We start from the raw sequence: 25770 nt of genomic DNA on the forward strand, positions 1-25770 counted from the left end.
TTAGCTCTTAATCTAGAAAGTGGTTTAGCAGAAGTTGGGAGCAAGCCTGAACTTGCTTGTGTTTGTTGTACGATTGCTTAAAGTGTGATTATCTTGCCATGCACTTCTAAGGGTTTAACAGTTTCTTCAGCCTTCTATCTGTATTGATATTAAAAAAAGGAAAAAAACTAGTCCCACTTGAGTGTTTCTGTGTTCACCTATAGCCTACTGTTTACATATTTCATTATTAAAATTTGGTTTGCTTGCTTGCTTCAACAAAGATTTGTATATTTCCCAGTCAGTTTTGTCGTCAAGACTTTTCAACTTGAAATTCACAGAATGGAAGAATTTTAAAATTAGTAAAATACCTTTATAGAATTTTATAATAGCTTTTCAGAATGATAGATGCAGGTACTTACCCTCCATGTGAGGAAGAGTCCTGAGCATTACAGTTGCATTTTATTTTTGTACTGTCACTTTTAGTAAAACAAAAGAACTGTTGGGCTATACTGAGGTTTTTTTCCACTCCTTGTCTAAGTCACTTCCATAAGATGGGAGAAGGAAGAAACTGAAAATCTGTTTGTAAAGACGTGTGAGAAACACCTTCTGTGAGAAAAAGTTGGATGATCCCATAGAAGGCTTGGGATGTGCAACACACATTGCAATTCATCCCGTGCTGAAACTTTTTCCTTAGAAGAAAAGCCCGAATGATTTTCCATGTATTGCGTTTTCCACATAGCAATTAAGGTATTCTATCCTTATTTTCATAAAATATAATGGTCAGGTGTCTTCCAAGAAGTTTGATTTATTTATTTATTTATTTATTTATTTATTTATTTTAAAAATATAACCACTATAGTATTTTCCGATTTTTAGTAACCATATTGAGAATGGTAATTTTTGTCTTGGTTGCCCTATAGAGGAGAGTATAAGCAAGTTCAAATTTCCCTTCTGTTTTTTGTTGGTTCGTTGTTTTGGGGTGGTTTTTTTTTTTATTTTTTCCTATTTATTTCTATGTATTTTACCTTGCTTCTGAGAGAAGATTTGTTTTACAGAATGTATGCAACCACGTGCACTAATGTTTACTTAGACTTGTAGTGGTACAAATATGGATATGAGAGAATGAAAGTATTCATACAAATGTGTATATGTCATATATATGCACTTGATATCTAATATTGTACATTCTTTAGGGTTTATTATGACTTATTTTGTAATCAAAACTAAGGAGGAAATGAAATTCTTTTTAAAATTGATAATCTATCAAAACAGATTAATATAGTTCTGCATTTCTTTATGCTTCTTGAGCTCGAGCCTTTAGTAAGAATAAAAACATTTTAAGAAGTGATTCTGTATTTATGTTCTAGCATGCAAAACATTCACCAATTTGTGTAGATTTATTTAGCTGTTGTAACTTTATTCTTTGTGTGAGTAGTGAAACCCTTATTCCCAGTTGTTAATATAACCCTTTGCTGAGACTCACAAAATAATATGTGATCCCACTGGTATTTAACAAGTTGCATAGCTAGGGCAGATCTATAGCATGTCTTTATAAATACTGATGGAATCACTGACAGCTTCTGCCACAGACAGCTACAGAAAGTGGTTTGGGCTTTATCTTCTTGCAGTGTTGGCATTTGTGGTCAAAATGTCTTCTCAGCAAGCAGTTCCTTTCTTCTGGTACGTGCTTTGTTSGTAAAATACACACCAGAAAGTAATCATTCTTACAGATTTGGGAGCAAAGTTTGTTCTCTGCTAGGCAACCCTTTGCATTGGTATGTGGTTTATACAAAGATGGGTTAGAATCCAAATAGCTGATAATACATGGCTGTTTGAGTTCCTGAAGTAATGACACTGGAGGTGTTCCAGAATGAGGTGTGAGCAAAGCTACTKCATGTAGAAAAGATAGTATTGAGTGGGTATAAATATACATGTTTATATAAAATAAATATATATTTATTTATAATTATATAGTTAAAGCTGCTTTCCCAAATGTTTCTTTTGTTATTATGAAAGGTAGAAGGATTGAGAAAATGMTAGTCTGAAAATGAACACTAACACCTTAGGGGAAAAATAGCCAAATGCTACCATGAAACCCAGAACTGTCAAGGAAGGTGAAAATGGCTCAGATAACCAGCTGCCACTGCAATTTTAAAAGCCATAGATGGATATGCTGACACTGTATGGGTTTTATATACTTGGACATATGTGTTTGTGTGGCTTGGTTGTTGAGGGTTTTTTGTTGCTGCTTTTTTTGTTGTTTTTGTTTTTTTTTTTTTTTTTTTTTTTTTTTCTTTTTTTTTTTTTGTTTTCTTGTCTGATTGTTTTTTTTTTTTTTATTATTGGATACCTGAAAGACTATTTTCTGGCCCAAACAGTCTGATAGTTTTTTTCTCAGTAAGTAATTTCAGTACTAATTTTTTTTCGSTCTGTACTCAGAATCTGAGAATATATATTCAAATTGATAAGAGACTATGTATTTATATTTACGTTTTCCAGTGTTTTGAGATGGGTGGAGATGATACTGTTGAATTTTATCCTTTATTACTAGAAGCTCCCATGAAAATTTTGAGGAAATGCTGAGTTCCCAAATTTTTAAAGGAATGATGAGCAATTATATAAGCATGCAGGTTTGGATGGGACAAAGGTAAATACGAAAGCAGATTGTTAATTAGTTTAGATCAATCCCAGACTTTTTGACTTTAAATCAGGGGAATCTTTTTTTGAGAGTTAACTCCATAATAAAGTTAATCTCTCTTGAGAGGATGATATCTGATTGATCTGTAGAGTTCTCTCTCCAAAAGATTTCAATTGTATCAATTTAATATTCAAGATAACAACTCACTTCTCAGACTTGTGGGTAGTGATCAAGGCTGATAAAAAAATTTCCACAGAAATGAAGTTGGAGACTAGAGAGAATCCAATGACTTATTTTAAATAATGGAACATTTATAGTAAGTTTACTATGTTGATTATTGCATCTTCCACAATTATTTAGGTTTGCTCATCTCCTTTTTTTCTTGCTATTATGTCACATACATGGATATGTGGTGTAAGTATGAAGAGTCTAGTTTTTTCCTTGGTTTTGATTACCACTTAATGAACGTGTGGGAGTAAAAGATATTTACAAAATTTTGCAAGAAAATACCTCTAGGGATTGAGGTAGTTATTTAATAATTTATTTCATCATCATAATAAAGTATGATCACCAATAGCAGTGATAACAATTGTGCTTCATTCAGTACATTATTTAAATTTAGATTTATCTGCATGTGGCTTTGGGTAATTAGGAGGGGCACAGAGATCTATTAATTACTATCTTTCTGAATAATGAGTTAAACATGACTTAAACATTCAAAAGACATTGCAGAAATCTTACAGGAAGAGGGTTTATCTTTTATTTTGGAATTGGTACAGTAAAAAAGTAGGCARAATTTTAAGCTTCAATTCTAGGTCACACTGCTTTTTTTTTTTGTCAGGAAATACTTTAAAGAATTAAGTATCAATGCCTACTACCATGGATGAATCCTGGACATAAGATTTCTCCTGTTTCTAATTACTACTTAAGTCTTAATGCTCTTCTACTGAAGGCGTTCTTTCTTTTCCAGTCTGCTTAAAGCTAGTACCTGCGTGCCAGGACAGCTGCTACAGTCAGCAGGTTTCCCTAAGGCCAAATTACTCTTTATATAGAGAGAGGTGAAAAAACCTGTTGAGTGTCGCTGATCTTAAACCTTCTTTGACGAAATATGATTTCAGGCTGTGTCAGACACCTTCAGAACAGTAGTGTCTGGATTTTGTAGAATTTACATATGTCCTTGAAAGAAAGAGTAACTCAAATAGATGGAATGGGGAGAGTGTAAGAGCTGAGTTGGAAAATACTAAGGAAAAMCTCATGGACAGCCTGAACTTGGCTATGGGGTCATGCCTCTTCTGTTTGTGGCCAAGGGAAAACTGCTTCCTTGTGAGAGCTGAGGTGCTGGTGTTTACTGTTTGCTGTGTTCCTGCATGACAGTTTGTTTGATGATGACTGTTGCTGATAGCACTTGTTCAGTTGGATTCTCATTTGAAGAGGGTTTAAATGCAGTGTTCACACAGAATGCTCTAGATGGTAATTTTTCCTTTGTTTCCATTTGAAAGTGTGTTTCATTGCTAAATGGAGTTTGAGGTTCAGAAGACAAGGGATTAGAAATCCTGTCCAGTAGTTAAATGGTGCTGATGTGGAAATAGGAAAGGTTTAGGTCCTGGTTCTGGTCTTGGATAACTTTTTCCAATATCCAAGTACTGTGTAATAAGAATGTGTGTGTAGGTAAGTGGTTCATCTCTTAACTGTTCATCCTAATGTTTAGCTACTAGGAATATATGTTTTAAGTCTGCARTACTTATACTGAGACTTCTATTTTGCTATTTTCTTTATATAGGCTAAGATAAAATGATGGAGAAATTATGCTGTTTATCCTTGTTGAAATTTTCCTATGCGGACAAATTGAAAATATCACTGTTCGAGTGACAGTCTTTCGTAATTTAATTCAAGATAATTGTGATATTCAGGTGAAATTTTTTTTAATATCCTTTTTCTTTTCYGTATGTTTGCAGTCTTTTACAAAAATCACTTTGAGCTGAAGAAACTTGAAGAGGTGTTGTGAGCAAACAGATATTTTCTGCTGGTTGGTGGACACCAAATTTAAGAGAGTTCTCTTGCAAGTGAACATGTATGCAACCTGACTATTGCCACATGACTGTGTGGGGCAATATACGGAATGAAGTCATGTCATCCACCAGCAATGGCGCTGATATTGAAGAATTTTTGGACAACATTAACCTTGTGCAGTATCTTCCTCACTTTAAAAAATATGGCTATAACATTGTGGCTGATTGTGTGGGAATAAATAACAGTGTGCTTCAGGAAATGGGAGTGTTGCCTACAGGGCATCGCAGAAGGATTCTTAAGCAGTTGGACAACAGTCTTTCGAAAATGCAAGGAAATTCTCTTTTCGGTGAAAATTTGAAAGACTTGAAAGGTTTAGCAGAGAAGCAATATTCATCCTYAGATCAGGAGTCTCCTGTAAGCAATTCAAGTGTAGAGGGGAGTGGCTTTATACCTGCAACATCATCAGAACAACTTAATAAATCTTATGTTAATAAGGAAAAGTTCGAACTTGCAGAGCAAAAGTCAACGGAGGCAAATGATGATAGTTTTACAGACTTTTCTAGYTTATACCAGAATTCAGACAGCATGCTGAAGGCTGACAGTCAAAGTGGAAGTATCAAGAGGAATACTCAGCCAGATGCATCACTGACAGAAGCTGCTGCATACMAAGCTGATGAGCACTTGACTGGCCCTTTGGTGTTTCGTGATCCTCCTTCATTTGTTCGTTCATGCGAGACAAAACACAACGAAAACAAACATCAGAGGTTTGCAGATGAGAGTGATTTGTCTGATAGCAAGCCAGATACTCCTTTCTATAAGTTTAAAGGAGAAATGATAGACAATGACTTATATGGTTCCTGTACATTAAAYTGCATGAAAGTATTTCCAAGAGCAAGCCGATCTTTTATCTTAAGGCATCGACCTGTACCAGAAATTCCCGAATCAAGCAAAGTTCAAGCTTCATCAAGGTAATTGCTGTTTATTATTAATGAGACATTTCTGCCATTGTAGAACTTACGGTTTGGGGTTTGGGTTTTCGTGATATTTTTCTTTCTTTTTTTAATGTCCTTTTTGGTGTGGATTTTTAAACATGTGCTGTGAATACACAGGATCTGATATGCATATTGCCAAAAAACTTTAAGGAGGATTAAGCTTCAATGTAATTAAAAAGCAAAAATGAGAGTATAGAGGGAAACTTTAGAACAGGATGTCCTTATAACCTCCCCAATTTCTCTGCATCTCCGTATTAAGGAAAGGAATCTTTATTGCTTTAGATATAATTGTTGTTGAAAACTACATAATATACATATTTTATTTATATATATATATATATATATATATATATATATATATATATGCATGCTTAAAACATTAGCAAAAACTTTCTTCAAGGTGGCTCTTGGGTTAATTTCTGTACTGTTAGTCATTTAATTGTTAACTTTGGAGAATGAAGGCAAGCATTTTGTCATATTATGTGTTGGCTTTTTCTGGTGGGCTCATAACAGCAAAACCTTAGCTATTAATGATATTTGTAGTATAAAAATATTTTTGAAACATTCCAGCAAGGGAAAACAGCAGTGGAAAAAGGAGGAAAAAAACAGTAAGTGTGTAAGGTTTTCAGAATTTATGGAATTTTTGAATTTGTTTCAAAATATTCAAGTATATTTTTCTTCCTTCATAATGATTAAGTTCATAATTTGAATCCACAAATTATTGAGCAGCACTTATTTTCTTGAATGAGCATTAGTTKTTGTAGCTATCTTGGAAAAATATGATAGAGTGTTGAGGAAAATATCTACTATTGGAACTTAATTCAAGATCTATCTTAATAAAAATATAATTGTTTAAATCATACAAATAATAGGCACTGTATATGTGGTCAATCACAATACAATATTACTGACTGTAAGCAAAAAAATAGTCTCCACACAGATTAATTTATAATATTTTTGGATCTATTACGAAAAGTTTTAGTCATAATGCTGGCCAAGTGCCTTAAACAGAAGAAAAATGCATGCAAAGTCATATGCAAAGTTTTGTTGGTATAGCCATATCCAAATCATTAGGTTGCATTTTATTTATTAATTTTTTAAAACCACTAGCTATGCCTGGAAGAGGCATGTCTAAGAATGTTTTGTATTTATCTTGTGTTTTTCATCTGCATATCTCAGCAGTTAGAAACATCATCAAGTTTATACATGCTCTAAATGCAGGGGTTTCCCAGCATTTATAAGTTTCTTTAAAATAACTGAAAGAAGTCAAAGCTAAATCTTGTGATACAATTGTTTGAACTGGTGGAGAGTCAAAGATTCTTTGCAACAATTAGAGATTTTTTTGTGTACCCTCCAAATTGCTTCGTTGGTGTCTTCTAAATGACAGAAAAAATGCACTCTTTGAAATTTCATATATGTATCTTATTGTGAGAAGCAGATTTATACTAACATTTGTAGAGCGATTAYCCCTTCTTCATTTAATAAAGCTATTCATGCTGAGACAAAATGGGATTCTCAACCTAAGAGATAATAACAACTAGATACTAAAATCTCAGTCATCCGGAGGAGAGAATATGCTATATTGGTAATCTTCTCACCATTGGAGTARATCCTCCAAATCCCAGTCTATTAGTGATTGATATGTGACTGGGTCACTAACTTCATTAGCCACCATTTTGATTTGTGAGCCCCAGCTTYTTCTTTTCATCTGTATGCTCCAGTTATAGCAATATGGAAATCCTGAGGGACCAGGAAGATCCAGGCTAAGCAAGGACTTCGTAGCAGAACTTCAGCTTCACAGAAATATTCTTGATAACCTTTCTGACATCCTTTTTATAGGGGCAGAAAWCTAACACAGAACTTCAAAATGGCATCTTGCACCTCAGGAAAGATTGTCTTTTTTACAGAATTGCRTAGACAAAGAGCATCAGCTGGTCTTATTGACAGATGCTGGTTTCATCCTTATTACATTGTGTAAAGGCTGTTTCATAGAGGTGGAGAAATCCTACTGAAATCTTCTGGGAAACTCAGCATTTCTTTCTAGTCATTCATGGATATTAAGCATTAAATTTTTATGCAAGGAACACTTTTCTCATTATCTCCAATGTGCCTTTAGCACAAGAAGTTCATATAGTGGGCCTCCTTGTGCCCCTTGATAGGGCTATGGCCATGTCATTTTTTATTACTAATAATGCACTTAACTCTTGCAATTTTATCTGCTTCCCTGTGCCTCACTTYTGCTCCTGACTCTTGCCTGGAATAAAGCATGCTGTCAGCTGGCAAAACACCATAGTACTTTAGAAGTCAAAAATTTCTTTTTTGAATTATGGAATTTTGGTGTAGTATCACTGTAGTATGGTGGGAAGGGGTGTTCAGAATTWAAAAAAAAAAAAAAAAAGAAAAAAGTGGCAACTACACAATATTCTTGATAGTGCAGTTATTGTGCAGATTTTAATACTCGTTTTTACTGCTCAGTATTGAAGTGATGTGTAGTTATGCTAGATTCTTTTCAGCTAAACTTTATCATATCATTCATTATGAGCTCTCTGATGTTGCAGAATTAGTAAAGATCACTGAAAAGATATTTGAAACCACATTAAAAACTKAACGTTTTTGTAGGGTGAAATAGTGAAAATATTGGCAATGGATGGAGCTAACCACTAATGTGTCTTTAGGACAAGAGTAAAGATAATTAGTTTTGAGGTAGATTTGGAGGCTTTTGATACTTTGGACCATGTCATCTAGCAGTCACTCTTCTGTGAAATAGTTATTTCGCATTATTCTGAGTAGCAATCTGTTCAAACAAAAAGCTGAAGCAGATTTATATATTATTATAGATTATTATAGAGAATATCTGATTATGATAGAGAATAAAACACAGAAAAAAATCATACTGATTAATTTTATATTCTTTTAGATTTTTTTATGTCCAACATCTTTGTTACTTATGCAGGAGTGGGATTGTTCTGATTCTTTATTAAGAGAAATAAGAAAAAAATTGACCAAAATTCTGGACAACATCCTGCACATGGGGAAAAATATAAATAAATAAAATAGATAATGGTGCTTGGCCTGAGCTGGCACCATTTGTTTTCTTCAGTTGGCAGATCCTGTGGTTGGAATTTCTTGCTCGGTGCTGATACCCTTTAGACTCTTAGCATACATTGTCGTTGAGATTGCTAATTAGGTGCCGAGCTGGTGCTGCTCTGTGTCTCTACTGTCACACAAAATAAATTTTTCGGAAGAGAGAAGCAGCTCCCTCACTTTTCCTGTGGTAAAGTGTCAGGGCAATTTGCCTCTGCTAGCAGTCTGTGAACCCCAAAGCTTTCACACAGAGTGCTAGAGCAGTTTTGATGTGTTTGCATTATGGGAGGGTTAGGTCTTCAGATGGATAGAAAAGAAAACATGTCTTGAATGAATTTGAAAACAAAAGCTTCCTTCATTTAAAAYACTCAGCAGATGAATACCAGTAAAGGCTTTGAAGCACTGGCTGCTTGCACTGACCTCTTTCCCTCATTTTATTTGCAACATGACAGGACTATATTGAATAAACCAGCTTGGTGCAAAGTTTTAGCTTTCCAGCCTCTCAGCATTTAGCAAGACCAGTCCCTCCCTCATCACATCCTTTCATCCTGTTTATGCATAATAGGGGGTGCTAGAGAAGTGTGTGCAGCCTGAGCTGCATCCGGTACCTCTTAATATATGAAAATAGTGAATTTCAACCTCTGCAGTCGGGACAAAGTCAACATTAAATAGTAATTGAAATTATTACTGTGTCTTTGAGAAACTGGTGCACTTTGTGATTGGCAGACTGCTTGTACTAACCTTCCGTTAAAGAGCAAAACAAAGAATATCTTCTTTGGTTGAGGTACTCAGTTTTTGAATTGAAAAAATTCAAGAGAAGAGCCACTTTTTGAAATGGCYAAGAAAAGTCATGGATTGATATAGTTATAGGACTTTTTTCAGTTTTTTTCCTCCAAAAGACATCTTCAGTATTTCAGTCTCTCTTTTAATCCAGGTATTCAATTTGTACAATAACTCACTTATTATTCTATTAAACATTGTCAAATTGCTCTCATTTTATAGCTTGTATTGTAGGTTTTTTTTTTTCTGACACATAATCTTTCAGGCAGATATTCAAAGTATGCTTATTTCATATATTTTATATCTTGAGATAATTTTTAATTAACATAAGTTAGAACTTTGCTTTCCAAAAATGACAAATAGGTTGTACTTTCGAACGCTGGGAAAAAAAGACTACCATTTGCTTATTAGCAGGTTTTTATGCCCTGAGTACATAAGTGTAGGTACATAATCACTACAAATACACGTTCTGAAAAGTATATGGATTTATTAAAATTTTTTTTGTTTGTTTTTTAAATACACGTTCTGAAAAGTATATGGATTTATTAAAATTTTTTTTGTTTGTTTTGTCTTGTTTTGTTTTTTTTCNTTTTTTTTTTTTTTTTTTTTTTTTTTTTTTTTTTTTTTTTTAAGTGGATATGTTATTTTTGATTTCCTGGTGAATTTATAATCCACCCTGAAACTAAGCAAAGGACTCACTGTTTAACATAAGGAAACCCCCCATAATTTTAAAAGCTCTTCAAGTCAAAGCTGTTTATCTGTAACTCTTAATTTAGTTTAATGTGCTCATACCCTTTAAAAGATACCAACCTAACATCAAAAAATCTGATCTGTGTTGAAATACATTAGATTAGGTTTTTTTGAGGATACTGAGTTCTTTAAAATTAGGTTAGTACAAACACATGAAGTTAGTTTGCTAATGGAACTTTAAATCAATTTTGGCAAAATGTATGATGAAACATAGACTTTTAAAGTATTTACTGTGCATTTATTGTAATTATAACTCAGGAGAGTAAGCAATTATGTATGGGAATTAGGCCATTATCCACTTTCATTGGCCAAACACCCTGTGTTTTCTAAAACCAGGATTTTACAAAATAATCATTGGGGAACTTAGTTTRTGTAACCTGGATAGTACTTGAAATGTCAAGTAACTTTATGAGGTGTGGCTTCTATMTTGAATTTATCCAATAAATCTTTTGAAGGAGAATTAGGCATGCACTAAAAATTATGTAAAATAGTAGTTCCTGAGTGCCTGCCTTCTGTCACTAAGAAACATCATCTTGTAATAAGGAGTAATTCAAATTGGACTTTGTGAGACAGTAGGTCTAAAGTTTCAAAGTAGCTTATGTTAAAATTATAAAATTTCTCAATATGTTAAGTGGGGAAACAAATTAGGAGATGGATATTTTAGTAAAAGACAATTGCCTTTGGCTTCAAAGGATGGAGTACCTACCAAACTTAGAAAAACTTACAAGGATCTTACATGACATTTATCAGCCACAGAATATTCTATAAGGATGCATGAGAACCTTTATTTTCATTATTTCTCATTTTTAATGAGAACTGTTATTTTAAGCAGAGAAAGTGAAATTAAAAATTGCTAATTATGTTAATGGGGGAAGTCAGAGCTAGACTGAAAAAAAAAAAACTATTACAGATTGCTAGAGTAGTAAAGGTAGCTTAGAAATTTTCTAATTCATGTATTTTTCTTTCTGTGTTCTGATTGTAAAGCTGTCTTATGCTGRAATATTAATAATAACAATAATGCATTATACATGAAATTACTGAAATATATGCGGCCAGCACAGCCCCACTGATAAAATAACTTTCCCGCTGTGTRTGGAGATACATTCTAACCTACGTATAAAATGTGCAGGGATAGTCACAGGGAGTTGCAATGCAACGTCATTTACCTCTTGGTTTTAAAACTTTGTAGGGGGAAATAATTCACCTTAGGAAACTAAAAACTTACAGCATTTTTTTCAGTGTTTGGGAGCATGTTTTGTCTGGATTCTTAGCCCCCTTATCAGTTTAATGTTAAATTAGATTTTCACAGTGCATCTTTTTTAAAATAGCCACTGGTAATCATGTTAAGGAGAAGGGAAGGAAGAGGTTGGGGGAAACTGTGGGATCTCCATTCTTCAAAGCATTCTAAATGTTTTGTAGGGTCAATTCAGAGCAAAACAAAACCCAAATTTGGGATGTCTGTTAGRATCAGAGCAGTATTCAGTATCATAAGGGTAGGAAAACATATTGTTGTGTGACCTTTAAATTAAACCAGAAAACTTCACAAGACTTAAAATTTATTATTTCCATGTTTGTGTATAATTTTGTTTAACTTCATGAGATAGTTTTGCTTATTTTCTGGGAAATTTCAATTAATGTTTTCATTCTGTGCTTTGTTTTGTTCAAGTTCCCTTCAGAGAAGAAGAAATATGGACCTTGTAAATATTTCTTGCACTGGGAGGCAAACTTCACAAAACAGTGAGTTAAGCACATTGATATTTACATCTTGAATATTAAGGAAAAAGAAACCTTGTACCAATTGTCTAAAATAAATATTGCTTGTATATTTTAAGAAATATTGAGCATCCTAAAGGTCTAGAAGAATTTATTTATATGATAGCAGAGAATTTAATCACTCCTAYGTTTTTGCATAGTTTTTGATTTTGACCAAATAAAGTAAAAATTAGAAAATCCACTCTTTAARCCTCATTTATTTTAATATGCTTTTTTTTTTTTAACTAGTGTGTTCACTTTCTAAGATTAGATCCAGATTTTTAAGMCAAGTTAACTTATTCTTGAAAGATACAAGGAGCTTATTCCTGACTAATGCTCCTTAATTTGTTTGTTAGTGCTCATAGCTCCAGGAAATAACAGGAAACTAATTGTATTAAATAGTTTACTGAAGCGTTTAGAAGTCTTGTGCAGTCAGCTGTAAAATTCTTTCATATCTGAGAGATATGTCTTGTTTGAAGGTATGTATAGTTATTTCAAACAAATACTAGGTGACAAAATGAATATTGTGCACAAAAGAGTTGCGTGAGGGTTTATTTTTGGTGGTTTTTTTAAAAGTCAGAATAAAGAACACTTTGGAGCTATTGCTTCTAGACTGGAAAMCTAAAGGCTTTTAACTTGATGCAGGGTAGGAAAGAAGAAAATGCCTGTATACAAGTTACATTCAAATTACATAATAACAGTAGTGAAAAGAAGGTATCTGAGATTCACTTAGAAATTGAACATTATTTCTTGTTCCTCAAAATTTTCTCTGAGAGGAACAGAGAAATTACAAACCTAAAAAACTGTGTCCCTTTTTCATTTTATTATGACTTTAGTAGAAGATTTGTGACTCACAATAGAGCACTGTGTGACTGTATTTGTTAATTTATTTATTTATTTGTTTTCTTTAAGATACTTCCATAGAAGAAAAGCCTCCCATTATCTCTCCGTATGGGGAAACCTTTATTTGTGACAACGCTAATGATGCTAAAGTAAGTCGAGAAGCCTGAATATATGTAGTCTATCTTCACTTAAATCTTCATGTTAGATATTCCACATGTCCTTAATTTTTTTGACTTTTGTTAATMTCAAGAGACACTTCGTATGTTCAGTAGTAATAGGAACCTGTATTGTGTGTTGGTTGTTTCTTTTAAATTKTTTTTTAAACCAACATAGGACAGATAACTGACTTATTTCATATTTCTTTTTTTTTTTTTTGGTGCCCAATGCCCAGACATGCCATATTTATGCTCTCAGGTACAGGTCCTGCAATCCTTTGTGCATAATTGAGGTTAAGCAGTGAATAACAGTCAGAATTTACTAAGAAGGGTAAAAGTGGCTTTTCTCTTACCTGAGAATTGCAGGTCAAGACTGAGCATCTCTACACCAACTTCTGCATATCTGGTGAAAGCAGATTGCACATTAGCTCAGGTGATCTGATGGTCATGTTTGGCCATACCTTTTTCAATTCCTGTGTGTGAAAGTTCTCAGGATTTTTTGGATCTTGCATGATATTTTTCATGCATCTCCTGAAGTTCTCATGAATCTCTGTATACGCAGAAAGTGACTTTTCTTTTAGGATTCTGTGACGTGAATGTTTTTGTTGGGGTCAGTAGTTGATGGTGTGAATGCCACAAATGGCATGTGGGCAGACTTCTGAATGACGTGGAGGGAGATTTGGGAGGTAAATTAACTTAGAGAAGCATCTGCCCCAAATGCCATGAATTTCTAGCTCCTGCTTCTGTCTCAGTAGAATGCAGACCAGAAATTGTTGATTCTGTGATTACTTGTAATTTTTCCAGCCAGTCTTAACAGAAATTAAAGATAACAGAAAATTCTTCTGGCTTGGTCTTCTCTCTAATATTTCATCTTTTAAACTATTGTGAACTATTGACTAAAATAAAAGCTACTCTAATGGATGCCTAGGGTTTTYCTGTCTCCAGTTCTAATTTCTTAAGAATTCACCAATCGAAGTTAATGGTTCTAGTTTCACCTTCTAGTGAGAGTAGTTTTATAGGAGCAAAAATAATCTATTTTTGATCATACTTTCTTTTGGAAGTATACTGTGCTTTTTTTTGTTGTTGACTGTTTAAGGTGGTACATACAAAATCATGCATTGTCTTTCTTTCTTGTTCTTATGTGCACACAAAGCTGATTGTTTAGCTTTCATTTGCTTTCCTTCTGCGCAATGTCTTGTCGGTGCTAGTTATTCTTGTCTGTGCTGACTCTTTAAAAATTTAACATTTTATTATTTCAATGTCTTAAGCTGATTTGCTAGAAAAAGTTTCCTAGCCCTCTTGTTACTTCTTGGCATTATTCTGTACATTTCATTGAAATGGTTGGTTATGAAAACACATACCCAGAWGGGTTGTCAGCACTCTTCTATCTTACAAAGGCACTGAGTACAAAAATCCCATGCTGTTAAACTGGACTAACTGCTTGAAATTAAACTGCTATTTCTGCTGGTTGTGGATTCATGATTAATGCAGTATATGATAGCATCCTCTACCTGATCTGGATTTTAATATCACTTTCACGTATGTGAACAGTTTCTTGTGTTRTGCTGATCACATACTTGTTGAAAACTTCATAGTGATTTTAGTACCATTACAACTTAATTGCAAAGGTAATAAAGAAGAACCATAAAACAAACATCCTGAGATACATTTCACTTTCAGACTTTTTTTTAGCAAATATCCTAGGAACAAACAAGAACTGTAAAATATCTGAGATTTTAGAGCTTGTTGCTGCTCCTTTGTGTTAAGTTGTATGAGAGAGTATAGTTTGTCTATATAGAATAAAAGGTTCARGTTGTTATACTTAGTGACTGAAATTTTTTCTAAGGGCTTGTAAGTTTGGCCATCACCCTTCTTTGTGTTTCATTGGTGTTAAGAAAAGTCTTCTGTGGGCTTTTATGAAGGGAGTGCCTGTAGAAATAGGTGATGAGTCACTACAGAATGGAACTAAGCGAGCCTGAGAGAACAGGGGAATGAGGGTTAAGAAGAAAATACGCCTTTTATGTGGGTCAGCAAGAAAGACAAGTAGAAAGAGAAACCTCTGAAGGGCAACCTGAAGAAGGAACTGGATTTTTTTATATTGATTCTAAAATCCACAGAAATCCAAATGTTTTAGAGCCATTTTAGTTTTGTATCTAACTAAAAGAGGCAAGTGTATTAAGATTSCTTCAGAGGAAAACTGAATTCTAATGAGTTTAGGTCTCAAGAGTGAAATATTGGCTTTATTTCTTGCTGTAGACAGTCAGACTAAATTAAACATTTATGCTGAGCTTGGTAAATTGTGTGAGCTCCTATACATTGGGACACTGTGAAGGCTGGCCTGATTGCAAATCTGACATAAGAAGCTTTAATATTATAAAAGGAGGAATTTATCTTTATGGACCCATTATAAAGTTGTATTGCCAAGCCATGATTCAGGAATTAGCCTGAGAACTGTGTGACATTAACAGGAGACCAAGGTAGTACCTCCTGAGGAAGATGCCTCTCCTCCGTGGTGTTCAATCTTCATTTGATGTAGACTCAGTCCTGATACCCTTCATGCAGTCTGTGTTTTTAGCTTTCGGGCTTCCTGTCTTGCTGTTGAAATCAGGACGACTATCTGTTAGAAAAAGCTAAAAGCAGAAGTGTATCTGAATTACTTCCTGATTGAAAGTAGMGGGTTTTCATACAGACCTGTGAGTAGACAGTTCCATCTGTCTGGGACCCAGAAGCCAGGTTTCTTTAACGGTAGGTGCTCCCTAGGCATAAGAACTGCACATAAATAGAAGAAATACTTCTCTCTGTGAAGGTGACTGCATGAGAAGGTGCTGCTACCTTTGTATAATACCTCAGAGACTTGGAAGAGGTGGGGATTTTGTCTTGAGCCTGTGCATCTTGCAGGGTATTTCTGTAAAYAGGACATTGGAAAGTAATGCTTGGGATTAAATTAGTGTGAAATACGTGTTTGTGAGCAAATAGAACTTCCTTTACCCACAGTCTTCATTTGTGGACTTTTACATTTTAAATGTAAATTTAAATGACAATAGAAATGCATTTCTTAATTATTGCTTGGAAATTACCTGGCTCACTGAATTCACTTGCCCAAGTGCTGAAGATTATGGAGTGAGCACAAGTAGGACATCAGATTGCTATTGGAATGGTTCATGATGGGGGGAGGAGGTACTACCATTAGCTTCAGTGGGTAGGGTATGCAATTGCATCCTGATAAGTAAATGAMGATAAAGGATACTAACTGCTTTTAGTCTGAAGGTGTTTCATGGGCTGTGATATTGGCTTTTTGACTCTTGGGTAGAGGTGTGCCCATTTCCCCTTCTTTTGTGTGATTCCAAGCAATCCAAGTATTTGATAAGCAGTAGATAGGTTGCTTTTGCGTTTTCTATTAAAATTGTTTACAAAGTGTATGGATGCATTTTGGTTGTTGTTTTTTTCTTTTTTTTTGTTTGTTTGATTGTTTTTGGCTTTTTTAGGGTTTTCTTCATTGGTTTTGTTGGTGGGGGGTTGCCTTTGCTTTTTGTTTGGTTTGGTTTTCTTTTGTAGCCCTTGGTGCAACAGTGATGCATCTTGGTGTACTGTGATGTGTGGGTGGATATGTTTTGGTGGGTTTTTATTTTTTGTAATGGATCTGGTTGCAGAGAAAGATAGAAAGTTCACTTAGATTTATCCTAGCATCAGGCAATGATTTCTACATTTTTGCTGCAGTCCATCTTCCTCTGCGTTGKACTATGTCCATTTTTTTTGCCCTTCCACGTTGCCAAGGTACGGTCCTCAAGAACAAGATTAGGTGCTGCTACTCAGAAAAAAAATGGCAATATTGTGAAAGCTTATCCACTTCTTTSCTGCCATTGTTCAGCTTTGTTACGTACACATGAAAGGTTAAATGAGTAAATTAAATTACTTAAATGAGTAAATCAGAAGGCATGAAGATGTCAATTTTAGGATTTTTTTAAAGAAAGACACATATTGAGAAGCTTTGTAGTGCAGTATGATTGTCAGATTAAATTTAGGGAGTGTGAGATGTAATGTTCACGAGCAGTGTCAACCTTGACATTTTGTACACTGCAAGCAGTTTGTGATAAAGATTTCTAAGCAAAAGTTAATAAATGAGACTTTTAGGAAGAAGATCTTGGCCAAAAAAATCCAATGCGATATATTCGGTATGTCCAAGTTCAGTGTTATTTTAGGATTTTGAGCTTGCTGTGATTTTATCTTTAGTGTACTATGAAGGCTGTAAATTTTTTCTGAGATGTGTTGATATGAAAGTTGGGCTGGCAGTGGCAAATCATAAATGATACTTAAGCTGCATTTAACATGTGGCTCTTGAGCTTAAAAAATATTCAGTTGTGATGATTTAACCCCAGCTGGCAAATAGAACAACAGCTGGCAACAGCTGCTCGCTCACTCCCCTTGTGCGGAGAATCTGAAAACAAGTAAAYCTCTTGGATGATGGAATAAGAACAGATTAACAATTATAACAAAGCAAAATATAATAATAATACTAATGCTGATAGTAACTGTAGTGGAAAGGAGGGAGTATGATGCTCTGTGGTGAGGACTATCCCTTTGGCCRGTTGGAGTCAGCTGTCCTGGTCATGCTGCCTCCTGCTTCCTGTGCATGTGCTTGCTGGCAGAGCACGGGAAAYGGAGAAGTCCTTGACTTAGTGTAAGMAGTACYCAGCAACATCAATGTGTTATCAACATTATTCTCAGACTAAATCCAAAACATAGCCCTAGTACCGGCTACTAGAAAGAAAATTAACTCTATTGCTGCCCAAACCAGGATGTCAGTGGTGGCTCAAGAAAAATCAGAGCACTGATACTTCTGTGCATTGAATTTATATCTGATATGTTTGCATTGGGTATTTGGACCATGCTTAAATGTTTTATCTGAGTATTATTATTTAAAATAAAACTTCTAAAAATAAAATTTCKTAGAATACAACAATCAGTTTTCAAATGCATGTTTGAAAACATGGGAAAGAAGAGCTTTACTGGTTAGGCTGTGTGTGGTTTGTGTCTATGGTAATGTAAATATMATTTATTCCTTCTGTACAAATGTTGGTTACAATTTCTTTCTTTTCTAGGAACTTCATGGAAATGAATTCCTGGCTTCTGAAAATAAATTTGATCTAGGAACAAATGAAGAATATTCTTCCAAGAATCTATGGTATTAAATAAGAATTACAGAGAAACTCAAGTATAAAATAGAAAACGTTATTTATTGAGGTCACAAATAGATCTCTAGCTCTGAAGGCACAACCATGACTGGGTTATTTTCTCCTATTTGAGCCTTTACCCCATCCTATAAGAGGCAAAGCTAGGTTCTGTGGCTGTTCTAAGGCTGTCTAAACCAGGTTTCAGAATCTCTTGTGAATTTGGAAAACATCCTTGTTTTCAGCAGAATAAGGAAGAGCAAGTTCTATTTTTGTATGGCTGCGAGCTAACTGTGAGTGCTGAGTGCTCTCATAATTTACTTCTTCATTAGGAAAAAAAAAAACAACCAACCCAAGCAAACACAAAACTAAAACTGATTCACCACTTYTGTCATGAGGCAGTGGTCAGTGATTTGATGAAGTGGGAACCTTAATCATCCAGTCTGCACCAGGCTCCTGTTGAGGTAGACAAGGAAGAGAGAAGTGATACTGCAAGTCCTCCAAAGTTTGCAAACTAGCAAAAGCTAGTTCTTGAAGGAAGATKAATTAATTTGAAATTTCTGTTTAGGCTTCTAAAGGAATGTTATTTTGGTACTTGGTTCTCCATTCTTGTGTTGAATGGAGAAAGCACGATTCAGGATGGTCAGTTATAAGAGAGGTTGTGCATGTCTGTGGTTATCACCATGATTATACTAGTTATAAACATCCTTATGTCTTACCAGTATTTATTCTAATTACTAGTTTTATGTATTTGTCCATTGTAGTAATGTATTTTAAGAGTAAAATGCACTTTTTCTTTCCAGTTACTTTAATAACCAGAAAGAGAAKATCAAAGAATTTTCAAAAAATGAATCCACATCTCAGGAAGACCAATCATTAACACCAGAAGAATCTGAAAGTGAATCTGTATATTCTGTTGTGGATCAACGTTCTTTGCCTTTAAAGAAAAAGAAAAATAAAGCCAAAACACATTCAGCATCTTGTAGTAAGACACAAAGTGAGGATTCTGATTGCTTGGCCAGTGAACATACGAATTTTGGGCAATTTGGTGGAGATCAAACTTTGATTGGAAATGAATCAATAACACCATATGCTTGCTTTTATGGACCATCAGTGAAGAAGGTTAAAGCAGGATGGCTGGATAAATTATCCCCTCAAGGGTATGGTATTTGCAGGGATTATTGCATAATTGTGACAATGAATATTTGCATCAGAGATGTTAAGTTTGTATTTGGCTACTGCTTAGTATCTGTAGAGGGAGGGGGAAGGAAATTKTCTTTGTTGAAAGAGCACCAGGCTTTTGTGAGTTCAAAAGTTTTAAGTTATGTTTTGATATTTTCTGTCCTAAAGTTTCATTACGGGATGCACTCAGAAAAAATATTTTTCTTAAAATTGTTGGTCACCACTTATGAAAAATATAGTGGAAAATACAGAGTTAATTTGTACCAGCATTTCCAGTTGTTACATTTTTTCTGATTTTTTGTGGGCCACAAAGTAAGTGAAAACAAGCTCTGATTCTGAAATACTACTAATTTGGCCATGGATTGTAATTTAATAATTAGTGTGATGGGAGATCCTATTGCTTTCTGTGTGTATGAGTTGAACTTTGAGTTTAGAATTCACCTGGGGTGAATTCTCACCTGKTTAATTTATTTTTGTGCCTAAAATTTAATGGGAGGAATCTGAGCTTAAGTCTTGTTTTAAATTTCAAATAATTTAGAGGACAGGGGAGAACAATAGAAAATGAATTCTCTCTGCCTCATTTGGAAGTTAAACAACAACAGTAATAGCAAATCTTATGTTTGTTTTCTAAGTTTTTTGTTTTATTTTAACTTATTTTAAACTCARGCTATTGTTAAACTGTTTTTCACTAAAGAGAGCTTCATTATTGGATCTCCCCTTTATAAATACTTGCAAAATGATGAAATTCTTCTAACTTCCTCCTTTCAAATAGTAGTTTTCAGTTCTCCATTTATTTTATGATTTTTTTTAATTGAAAGTGGCACAATTTTACTTTTTAAGTCTGTTTCTGATCCTCACTAGTACTTAGCATTTCGAAATTAAAGCTGTTGTACTTGTTAGTGCTGTAATAAATCTACAAGTTCTGTTCAAGYATTAGTAGATCTGCTTTCTTTGTTCTTAGGAGTGTATTTTTGGTTGCACTGAAAGGTGTTAAACTGTTTGGCTTTTCCTTTGGTTATTTGTGGTTATAATAATCATCACTGCTCAGCAAGTAGTATTGCAATTATTTTTCTTTTTTTTAGTTTAGTAATAAATTTGTTTAATTAAATAGTTTTAGAGTAAAGTCTGATTTGAACCCACTGGAAGCAGCTCTGTTGTATAGCAATTTCCTTTTTTTTCTTGATCCTTTCTAAGGATTCTGATTTGACAAGTTTTATCTTTTTTAATTTTGACTTTGTGTTGATACAGTGATACATTGTTGAAGGTGAATAATAAGATGGAATGGTAGGTTTAATAAACTTCTTTTACCATCAGAGAATTTCAAGGTGCTCAAAACTATTTTCTTTCCTTTTTAAATGGTTTCAAAAGTTTCATTCACATTTATGGATTGTTACTGTTCACCTTTGCTAAAGAATCAAAGAATAATTATACAGAGAATCAAAAGATTTTTTGACTTTTTCCCCAGTATATTTCTTTTTTTTCCATATTTCTTTTTTTTTCCTTCTCTTTTTTTTCAGAATTGTTAATATACTGACTTCTTGGGGAGTTGCAGTTGTAACTTTTGTTGTATTTTACTCACAGGATTTTTTTTTTAAACAACACTTTTGGCAGTCAGCTAGCAGAGTGATAAAAAGTATAGTCCTTGATTCCAGTTGGCTTGTCTTGCACTGTTTGAGGGCGTAGAGTTGTGAACAAGTTGTGAAAGCTTTAATAAAGTGCCGTGTGAGAATACATTATTTGGAAAAGATGGTGAACTAACCACAAAATTCATAGTGCTTAGTACTGAGTAGAACAGTGGCAGGTCATTAGCCTTGGACACTCCACGGCTAYGTTTCAAGGTCTTTTTCCCAAGCGCGGTTCAATGAATGATACACTTTTGTTTCTCTTTCTTACAATACCATTTCTCAAACATCTGAAGAATTAAAAAATCCAACCAAATTTAAAAAAGAATTATTTCTTTCAAACTATYGAAGCACTATCATATTTTATTTCACTTTCCACCTACAGAATATTTCATTCTGTTCTACACCTCCCATTCTTTTTATAGAACTCCAATTTACACCTGGCAGTTTGTGACTCCTCAGGGAAAAGAATATATACTGTTTTCTTAAATTGCTACAAAGCATGCAATTAAAGTAGGGCCTCTCTTATTTTAGTTAACCCACTATAAATTGTACAGCCTACAGTTTGCTCACATTATATGTGGTACTTAAGTTCACTCTTCCTTGCATAATCTTGAGTTTATTGACATTTTAATGGAAAATAGATTGTACATTGACCTTTCCAGGTTATGAAAAATGATGATTTATTGTAGTCATATAATACAAGTTAATTAAGCCAGAGCTGCTATTTGATTAAAGTTTTGATAAGTTATCACAGTCTCCTAATCCTAAAGCGGAGGACTCATTTAACAAGAAAAGAAGTAATGTTGGGAAAAAACATTAGTGGGGTCTTGTGCTTGCTTAATTAACCTGTTTAATAGATTTTAGAACTGAGACATTTATAGATGATAACTAACAGGCTGTCAACATTTTTAATGAGTGTAATGGACTACTTCAGGTTGATGTAAAAATATTGTTTTTAGAAGGTCCTTACAGGGTGTGATTTAATGGCACACTGAAGTAATCAGAGGAGTTTCTCATTAATGATACCCAGTTTATAACACACATTGAAAATTAATTTTCATGTTGTACTTGTTAGGAGATGTGGTGTGACTGCTATCTGTTCATTGGCCAGGAAACAGTCTTAGGGAGATGTGAGGATATTGATGGCTGGAGGTACCACAGCCTGTAAACAGAGATGTCCTTGTCGTAAGTGTGACAGTGAGATGGTCATTTGTAGATCTCAGCTTTAATTTTTGGAAAGTATCTTAACAGAGCTTGTAGCAGGTGAAGTTATGCTCTGTGTTCAGAATATTCTGTTGAACAGGAAGCTAAACATGATTTGACCTTTCTATAATTTGTGGTTGAGACATTCTTGAAAACCAGTGTTAGCTGCGTATTAATTGTGTTAATTTTTGATTCACAGCAAACGTGTGTTTCAGAAGCGCTGGGTTAAATTCGATGGAGAGAGCATTTCTTATTACAACAATGAAAAGGTAAGGGATGTGTTTTGGTCATGTTTGGAACAAAATGCACCTGTGAAATATGCAAGTTACCATAAAGAAATTATTGTATAATTACAAATTAATACTCATCTTAAATTAACGTTCAATTCTACAGTACTAGGGTGAGATGTTACTAAATATTTTAAGGTGTCGTTGTCTTTATGTATTGTTCATCCTTTTATTTCCTAGATGGGCTTGTATTACTCACCTTTCCAGGTGATATAATCAGATTTTTTTTTAATTTAGGGAGAGACTGACATTGCTGCAATCTGTAGAACAGAATAGGATCATACTAAACACTGTTGAGAGATGTTATTTTGATGGTGGTTGCAAAGTGTCTTGCCATGGGAACCTAGCATGCTGGAGATTGTGAGAGAGAATTTAAAAGTGGCATGGTGGGCCTTTAAAAAAAAAAAAAAACAACAACAAACCAAACCTATACACTTTTTGACTCTTTGATTAAAAATGCCTTTTTGCTGTTTGTCTTTGATAAACAATTGCATGTCATTGAACTAGGTTGGGTTTGAATGGGAATGTTCAAAACCAGCCCAGTACTGCAATGTCTATGGCTGTTTTTGCTTCTGTGCCTGAGGATTGAATTTTGCTGAAACATTCACAGACTCATGAGCTGCTTTGWTTAAAGTAGTTAACTTCTTATGTACGATACAAAAATGCATTTGTAAACCATGGTTTTCAGCAAAGTGTGTAGTCCTTGTACTTCTCTTGCAACTCCATGTAATTGCCTTTCAGAGCACTACAAAATTATTTTCCTTTTGCTCTGTGGTTTTCTTGCTATATTTTCCTGTTGAAAGTAATAAAGGCCTTCTTAGACTCAAGATGATTGTACAGGATGCATGTTAAGGGAAGTTGAGGTTATATGCATATGTGTTACTTTAAATGCTGGAAACCATTTCCTGTTGAAGATATATATTACATTAGGAAGAAAATATGATTTTGGGTAAAAGTTCTGAAACAGAATGCTGGTTGGTGGTAATCAATTAGAGACCTATAGATGCTGGAGTAGGATAGGACTTTATTTTCTGAGGGCTGGGGAGCTAAGAACAAGCTCAACAAATTATTTACATTGATATTTGTGCCTACTGATWGTGAACTTGAAACAATCTAGTTTTATTTACATACTTTGCTTCACTTACAGCAGGAGTCATGATTTTGTAGGTGAAGGGAACAATAGAATAATGTTTGGATTGCAGTGACAAAAAAATGTTATCCCGTCGTGGTATTGATCCCAATGCTTCAGAGGAGCAGAAAAGCTGGGTTAGTCATTAAGAAAGACTTGAAAAAATGCAGCAATGGGATTTGTTTAACACTGTCGGTAGCATAATTAGGGAAAGAAATGCTAATAATCTTAAGTCTTGTATCTGCCCTGGGATTTCCATTTTTTTTTTTTTTTTTNTTTTTTTTTTTTATTTTTTGAAAGTTACTGAAAATGTTACTTGGAGGTCACTTGTGCTGGAATAGTACTTGTTATGCCTTTGTCTGTCATAAGAGATTCCAGAAACCTTCTCTTCTGCTCAAGGGGATGTTTAGGGTGTCACATGATGCATAGGAACCTACCAACCCTGCATCCTCTGTTTAAAAGGTCTGTGGTAGGTTAGGTTATCAGGAGCTTGGCAAACACTTGTGTTGAAGCCTCTGTCCCACTTTCCCTGGAATCRGAGTCCAACCCTCTCTCTGGCTGTTGAAGGATATGCTGGTTGGTCAGTGTGTGTGTACAGTGTGGCCAAATGTTGGTGTCTGACTTGTTAACTTGGTGAGTCACATTTGTGAAGAAAGCTCTATATCTGAGAGCTGCAAGGCCTGAAGCACGTTCCGGGAACTGCGGATTTGGTGAAACTCAAATTAGCTTTCAGACGGAGGAACACATAGCTGGGTGCCCGTATTTCTCAGTGCCCAGTGGGATTATGTTGAGTGCGCAGTGGTTTCACAGGGGAACACGAGTTTTTGTGCAGTGGTCTCTGCTGGATCACTGTCCCCACACCTGCTGTGTTCATATTTCCTGTGAGATATGTGGATATCAGCATCTTCCTGCTGTTGCTTGTGTGTTGTTATCTCGACATCATAAATAGCTATTTGCAGACCCATCAAGACCTGYATGCAGCTCAAGCTCCTTGCATGTCCCCCTCCTAAATAGCTGTATTTAATTGGGAAAGTTGTTGTTTTAACTTTAGAACTCAATGACAAGTTCAGTTCTGTTCTGATTTATGTTTGTCTAAGGAYACTCCAACACAGAAAAGAATGCTGAAAAAAAACTTTACTTTCGGTTTCACGTATCAATTAAAAGTAGTTCTCCAAGAGAAACCAATCCATACTTGATATTTTTCTTCTTATTACAAGCAGAGAAGGTTAGACTCATTGGAATGAAACTGTTTATTTTTACTCAGAAACACTACCAATATTAAATGGCTCTATTTGTCATTCAAATGAGAAACTTGAGAMGAGTGAGGTTCTCAAGAAGGAGAAGTTACTACATGGCTAATGAAGAGTGAAGTCATTGGAGAATAGAGTTGGAAGACACAGAGAATATTATTCCTGAAAGTGTCAATATGAATGCCTCTCTGAATGATTTAAACCTTAATTTTATAAATTTTTTTCTAACCTTGGTCTAGTTGTGCATCAGCTTCTAATTGTTAGAGATATCGTCTTTACTTTGTATCTGCATACATGAAAAAATACTTAGTTTTTAACAAGCAGCATCTGACCTAGGGAAGGTTTTGGTTTGAATCTGTGTTGCTCTCATTTCTTCTACATTTCTAGTTCTGGGAAAGTTGATGTAATCAGAGACACACCCCATGTGGCTTTTTCTTAACAGAGTGTGGTTAACTGAAGTGAGAKCAAACTGAAGAAGGGAAGGTAGAATTGAAGCATTTTTTTCAGCTACCTATATGCACAAGTTTTGTTTCAAATTTCTTCCTACTTTTGGTAGAACCCTGGTGTTTTACCATGCACTTTATAGTAAGGCAAAAATTTCTGGTTTTGTTGAAAGTTTTTCTTTAAAAACAGCTTAGCATCCYTGACAAGTATATTAGTGATTTAGGAAAAAGACTTGCCTCTTCAAATGGAGAACTTCAATATTTTGTTGTGTTATGGTACATGTGAACATACCAAAGAACAAAATTCACTGCAAAACAGAAGAATCATTGTCATTTTTGAAATAGGTTGTWTTTAATCTGTTCTGGAAGTAAGCCAAAGCAGTCCAAAATGGTATTTTCACAACTGTCAAGGAGTGACATGGGGTTGTATTTGAAAACAGAAGTTTCTATTGAACCAGCTAATATAAAAAAGCCYCCCCAAAACATTTTTCTTTCCCCAC

At 34.5% G+C, this 25770-nt stretch overlaps 1 protein-coding gene across 3 annotated transcripts in view; it reads left to right on the plus strand.

Annotated features, from left to right (window-relative positions):
• Nucleotides 1–25770, plus strand: part of ARAP2 (ArfGAP with RhoGAP domain, ankyrin repeat and PH domain 2) — a 127160-nt gene that overhangs the window by 1343 nt on the left and 100047 nt on the right. For all 3 annotated transcript variants that reach the window (XM_057371671.1, XM_057371672.1, XM_057371673.1), the window contains 6 exons: nt 4573–5595; nt 11900–11970; nt 12898–12977; nt 18083–18165; nt 18955–19311; nt 22361–22430. In XM_057371671.1, coding sequence (XP_057227654.1) covers nt 4691–5595; nt 11900–11970; nt 12898–12977; nt 18083–18165; nt 18955–19311; nt 22361–22430 — 1566 coding nt within the window. In that variant the 5' untranslated portion in view covers nt 4573–4690. The remainder of the gene's footprint in view (nt 1–4572; nt 5596–11899; nt 11971–12897; nt 12978–18082; nt 18166–18954; nt 19312–22360; nt 22431–25770) is intronic.

This window comes from Malurus melanocephalus, unplaced genomic scaffold (assembly GCF_030028575.1).
Source record: "Malurus melanocephalus ecotype Western Australia unplaced genomic scaffold, MMel_1.1 scaffold_151, whole genome shotgun sequence".
NCBI classification, from domain to species: Eukaryota; Metazoa; Chordata; class Aves; order Passeriformes; family Maluridae; genus Malurus; species Malurus melanocephalus.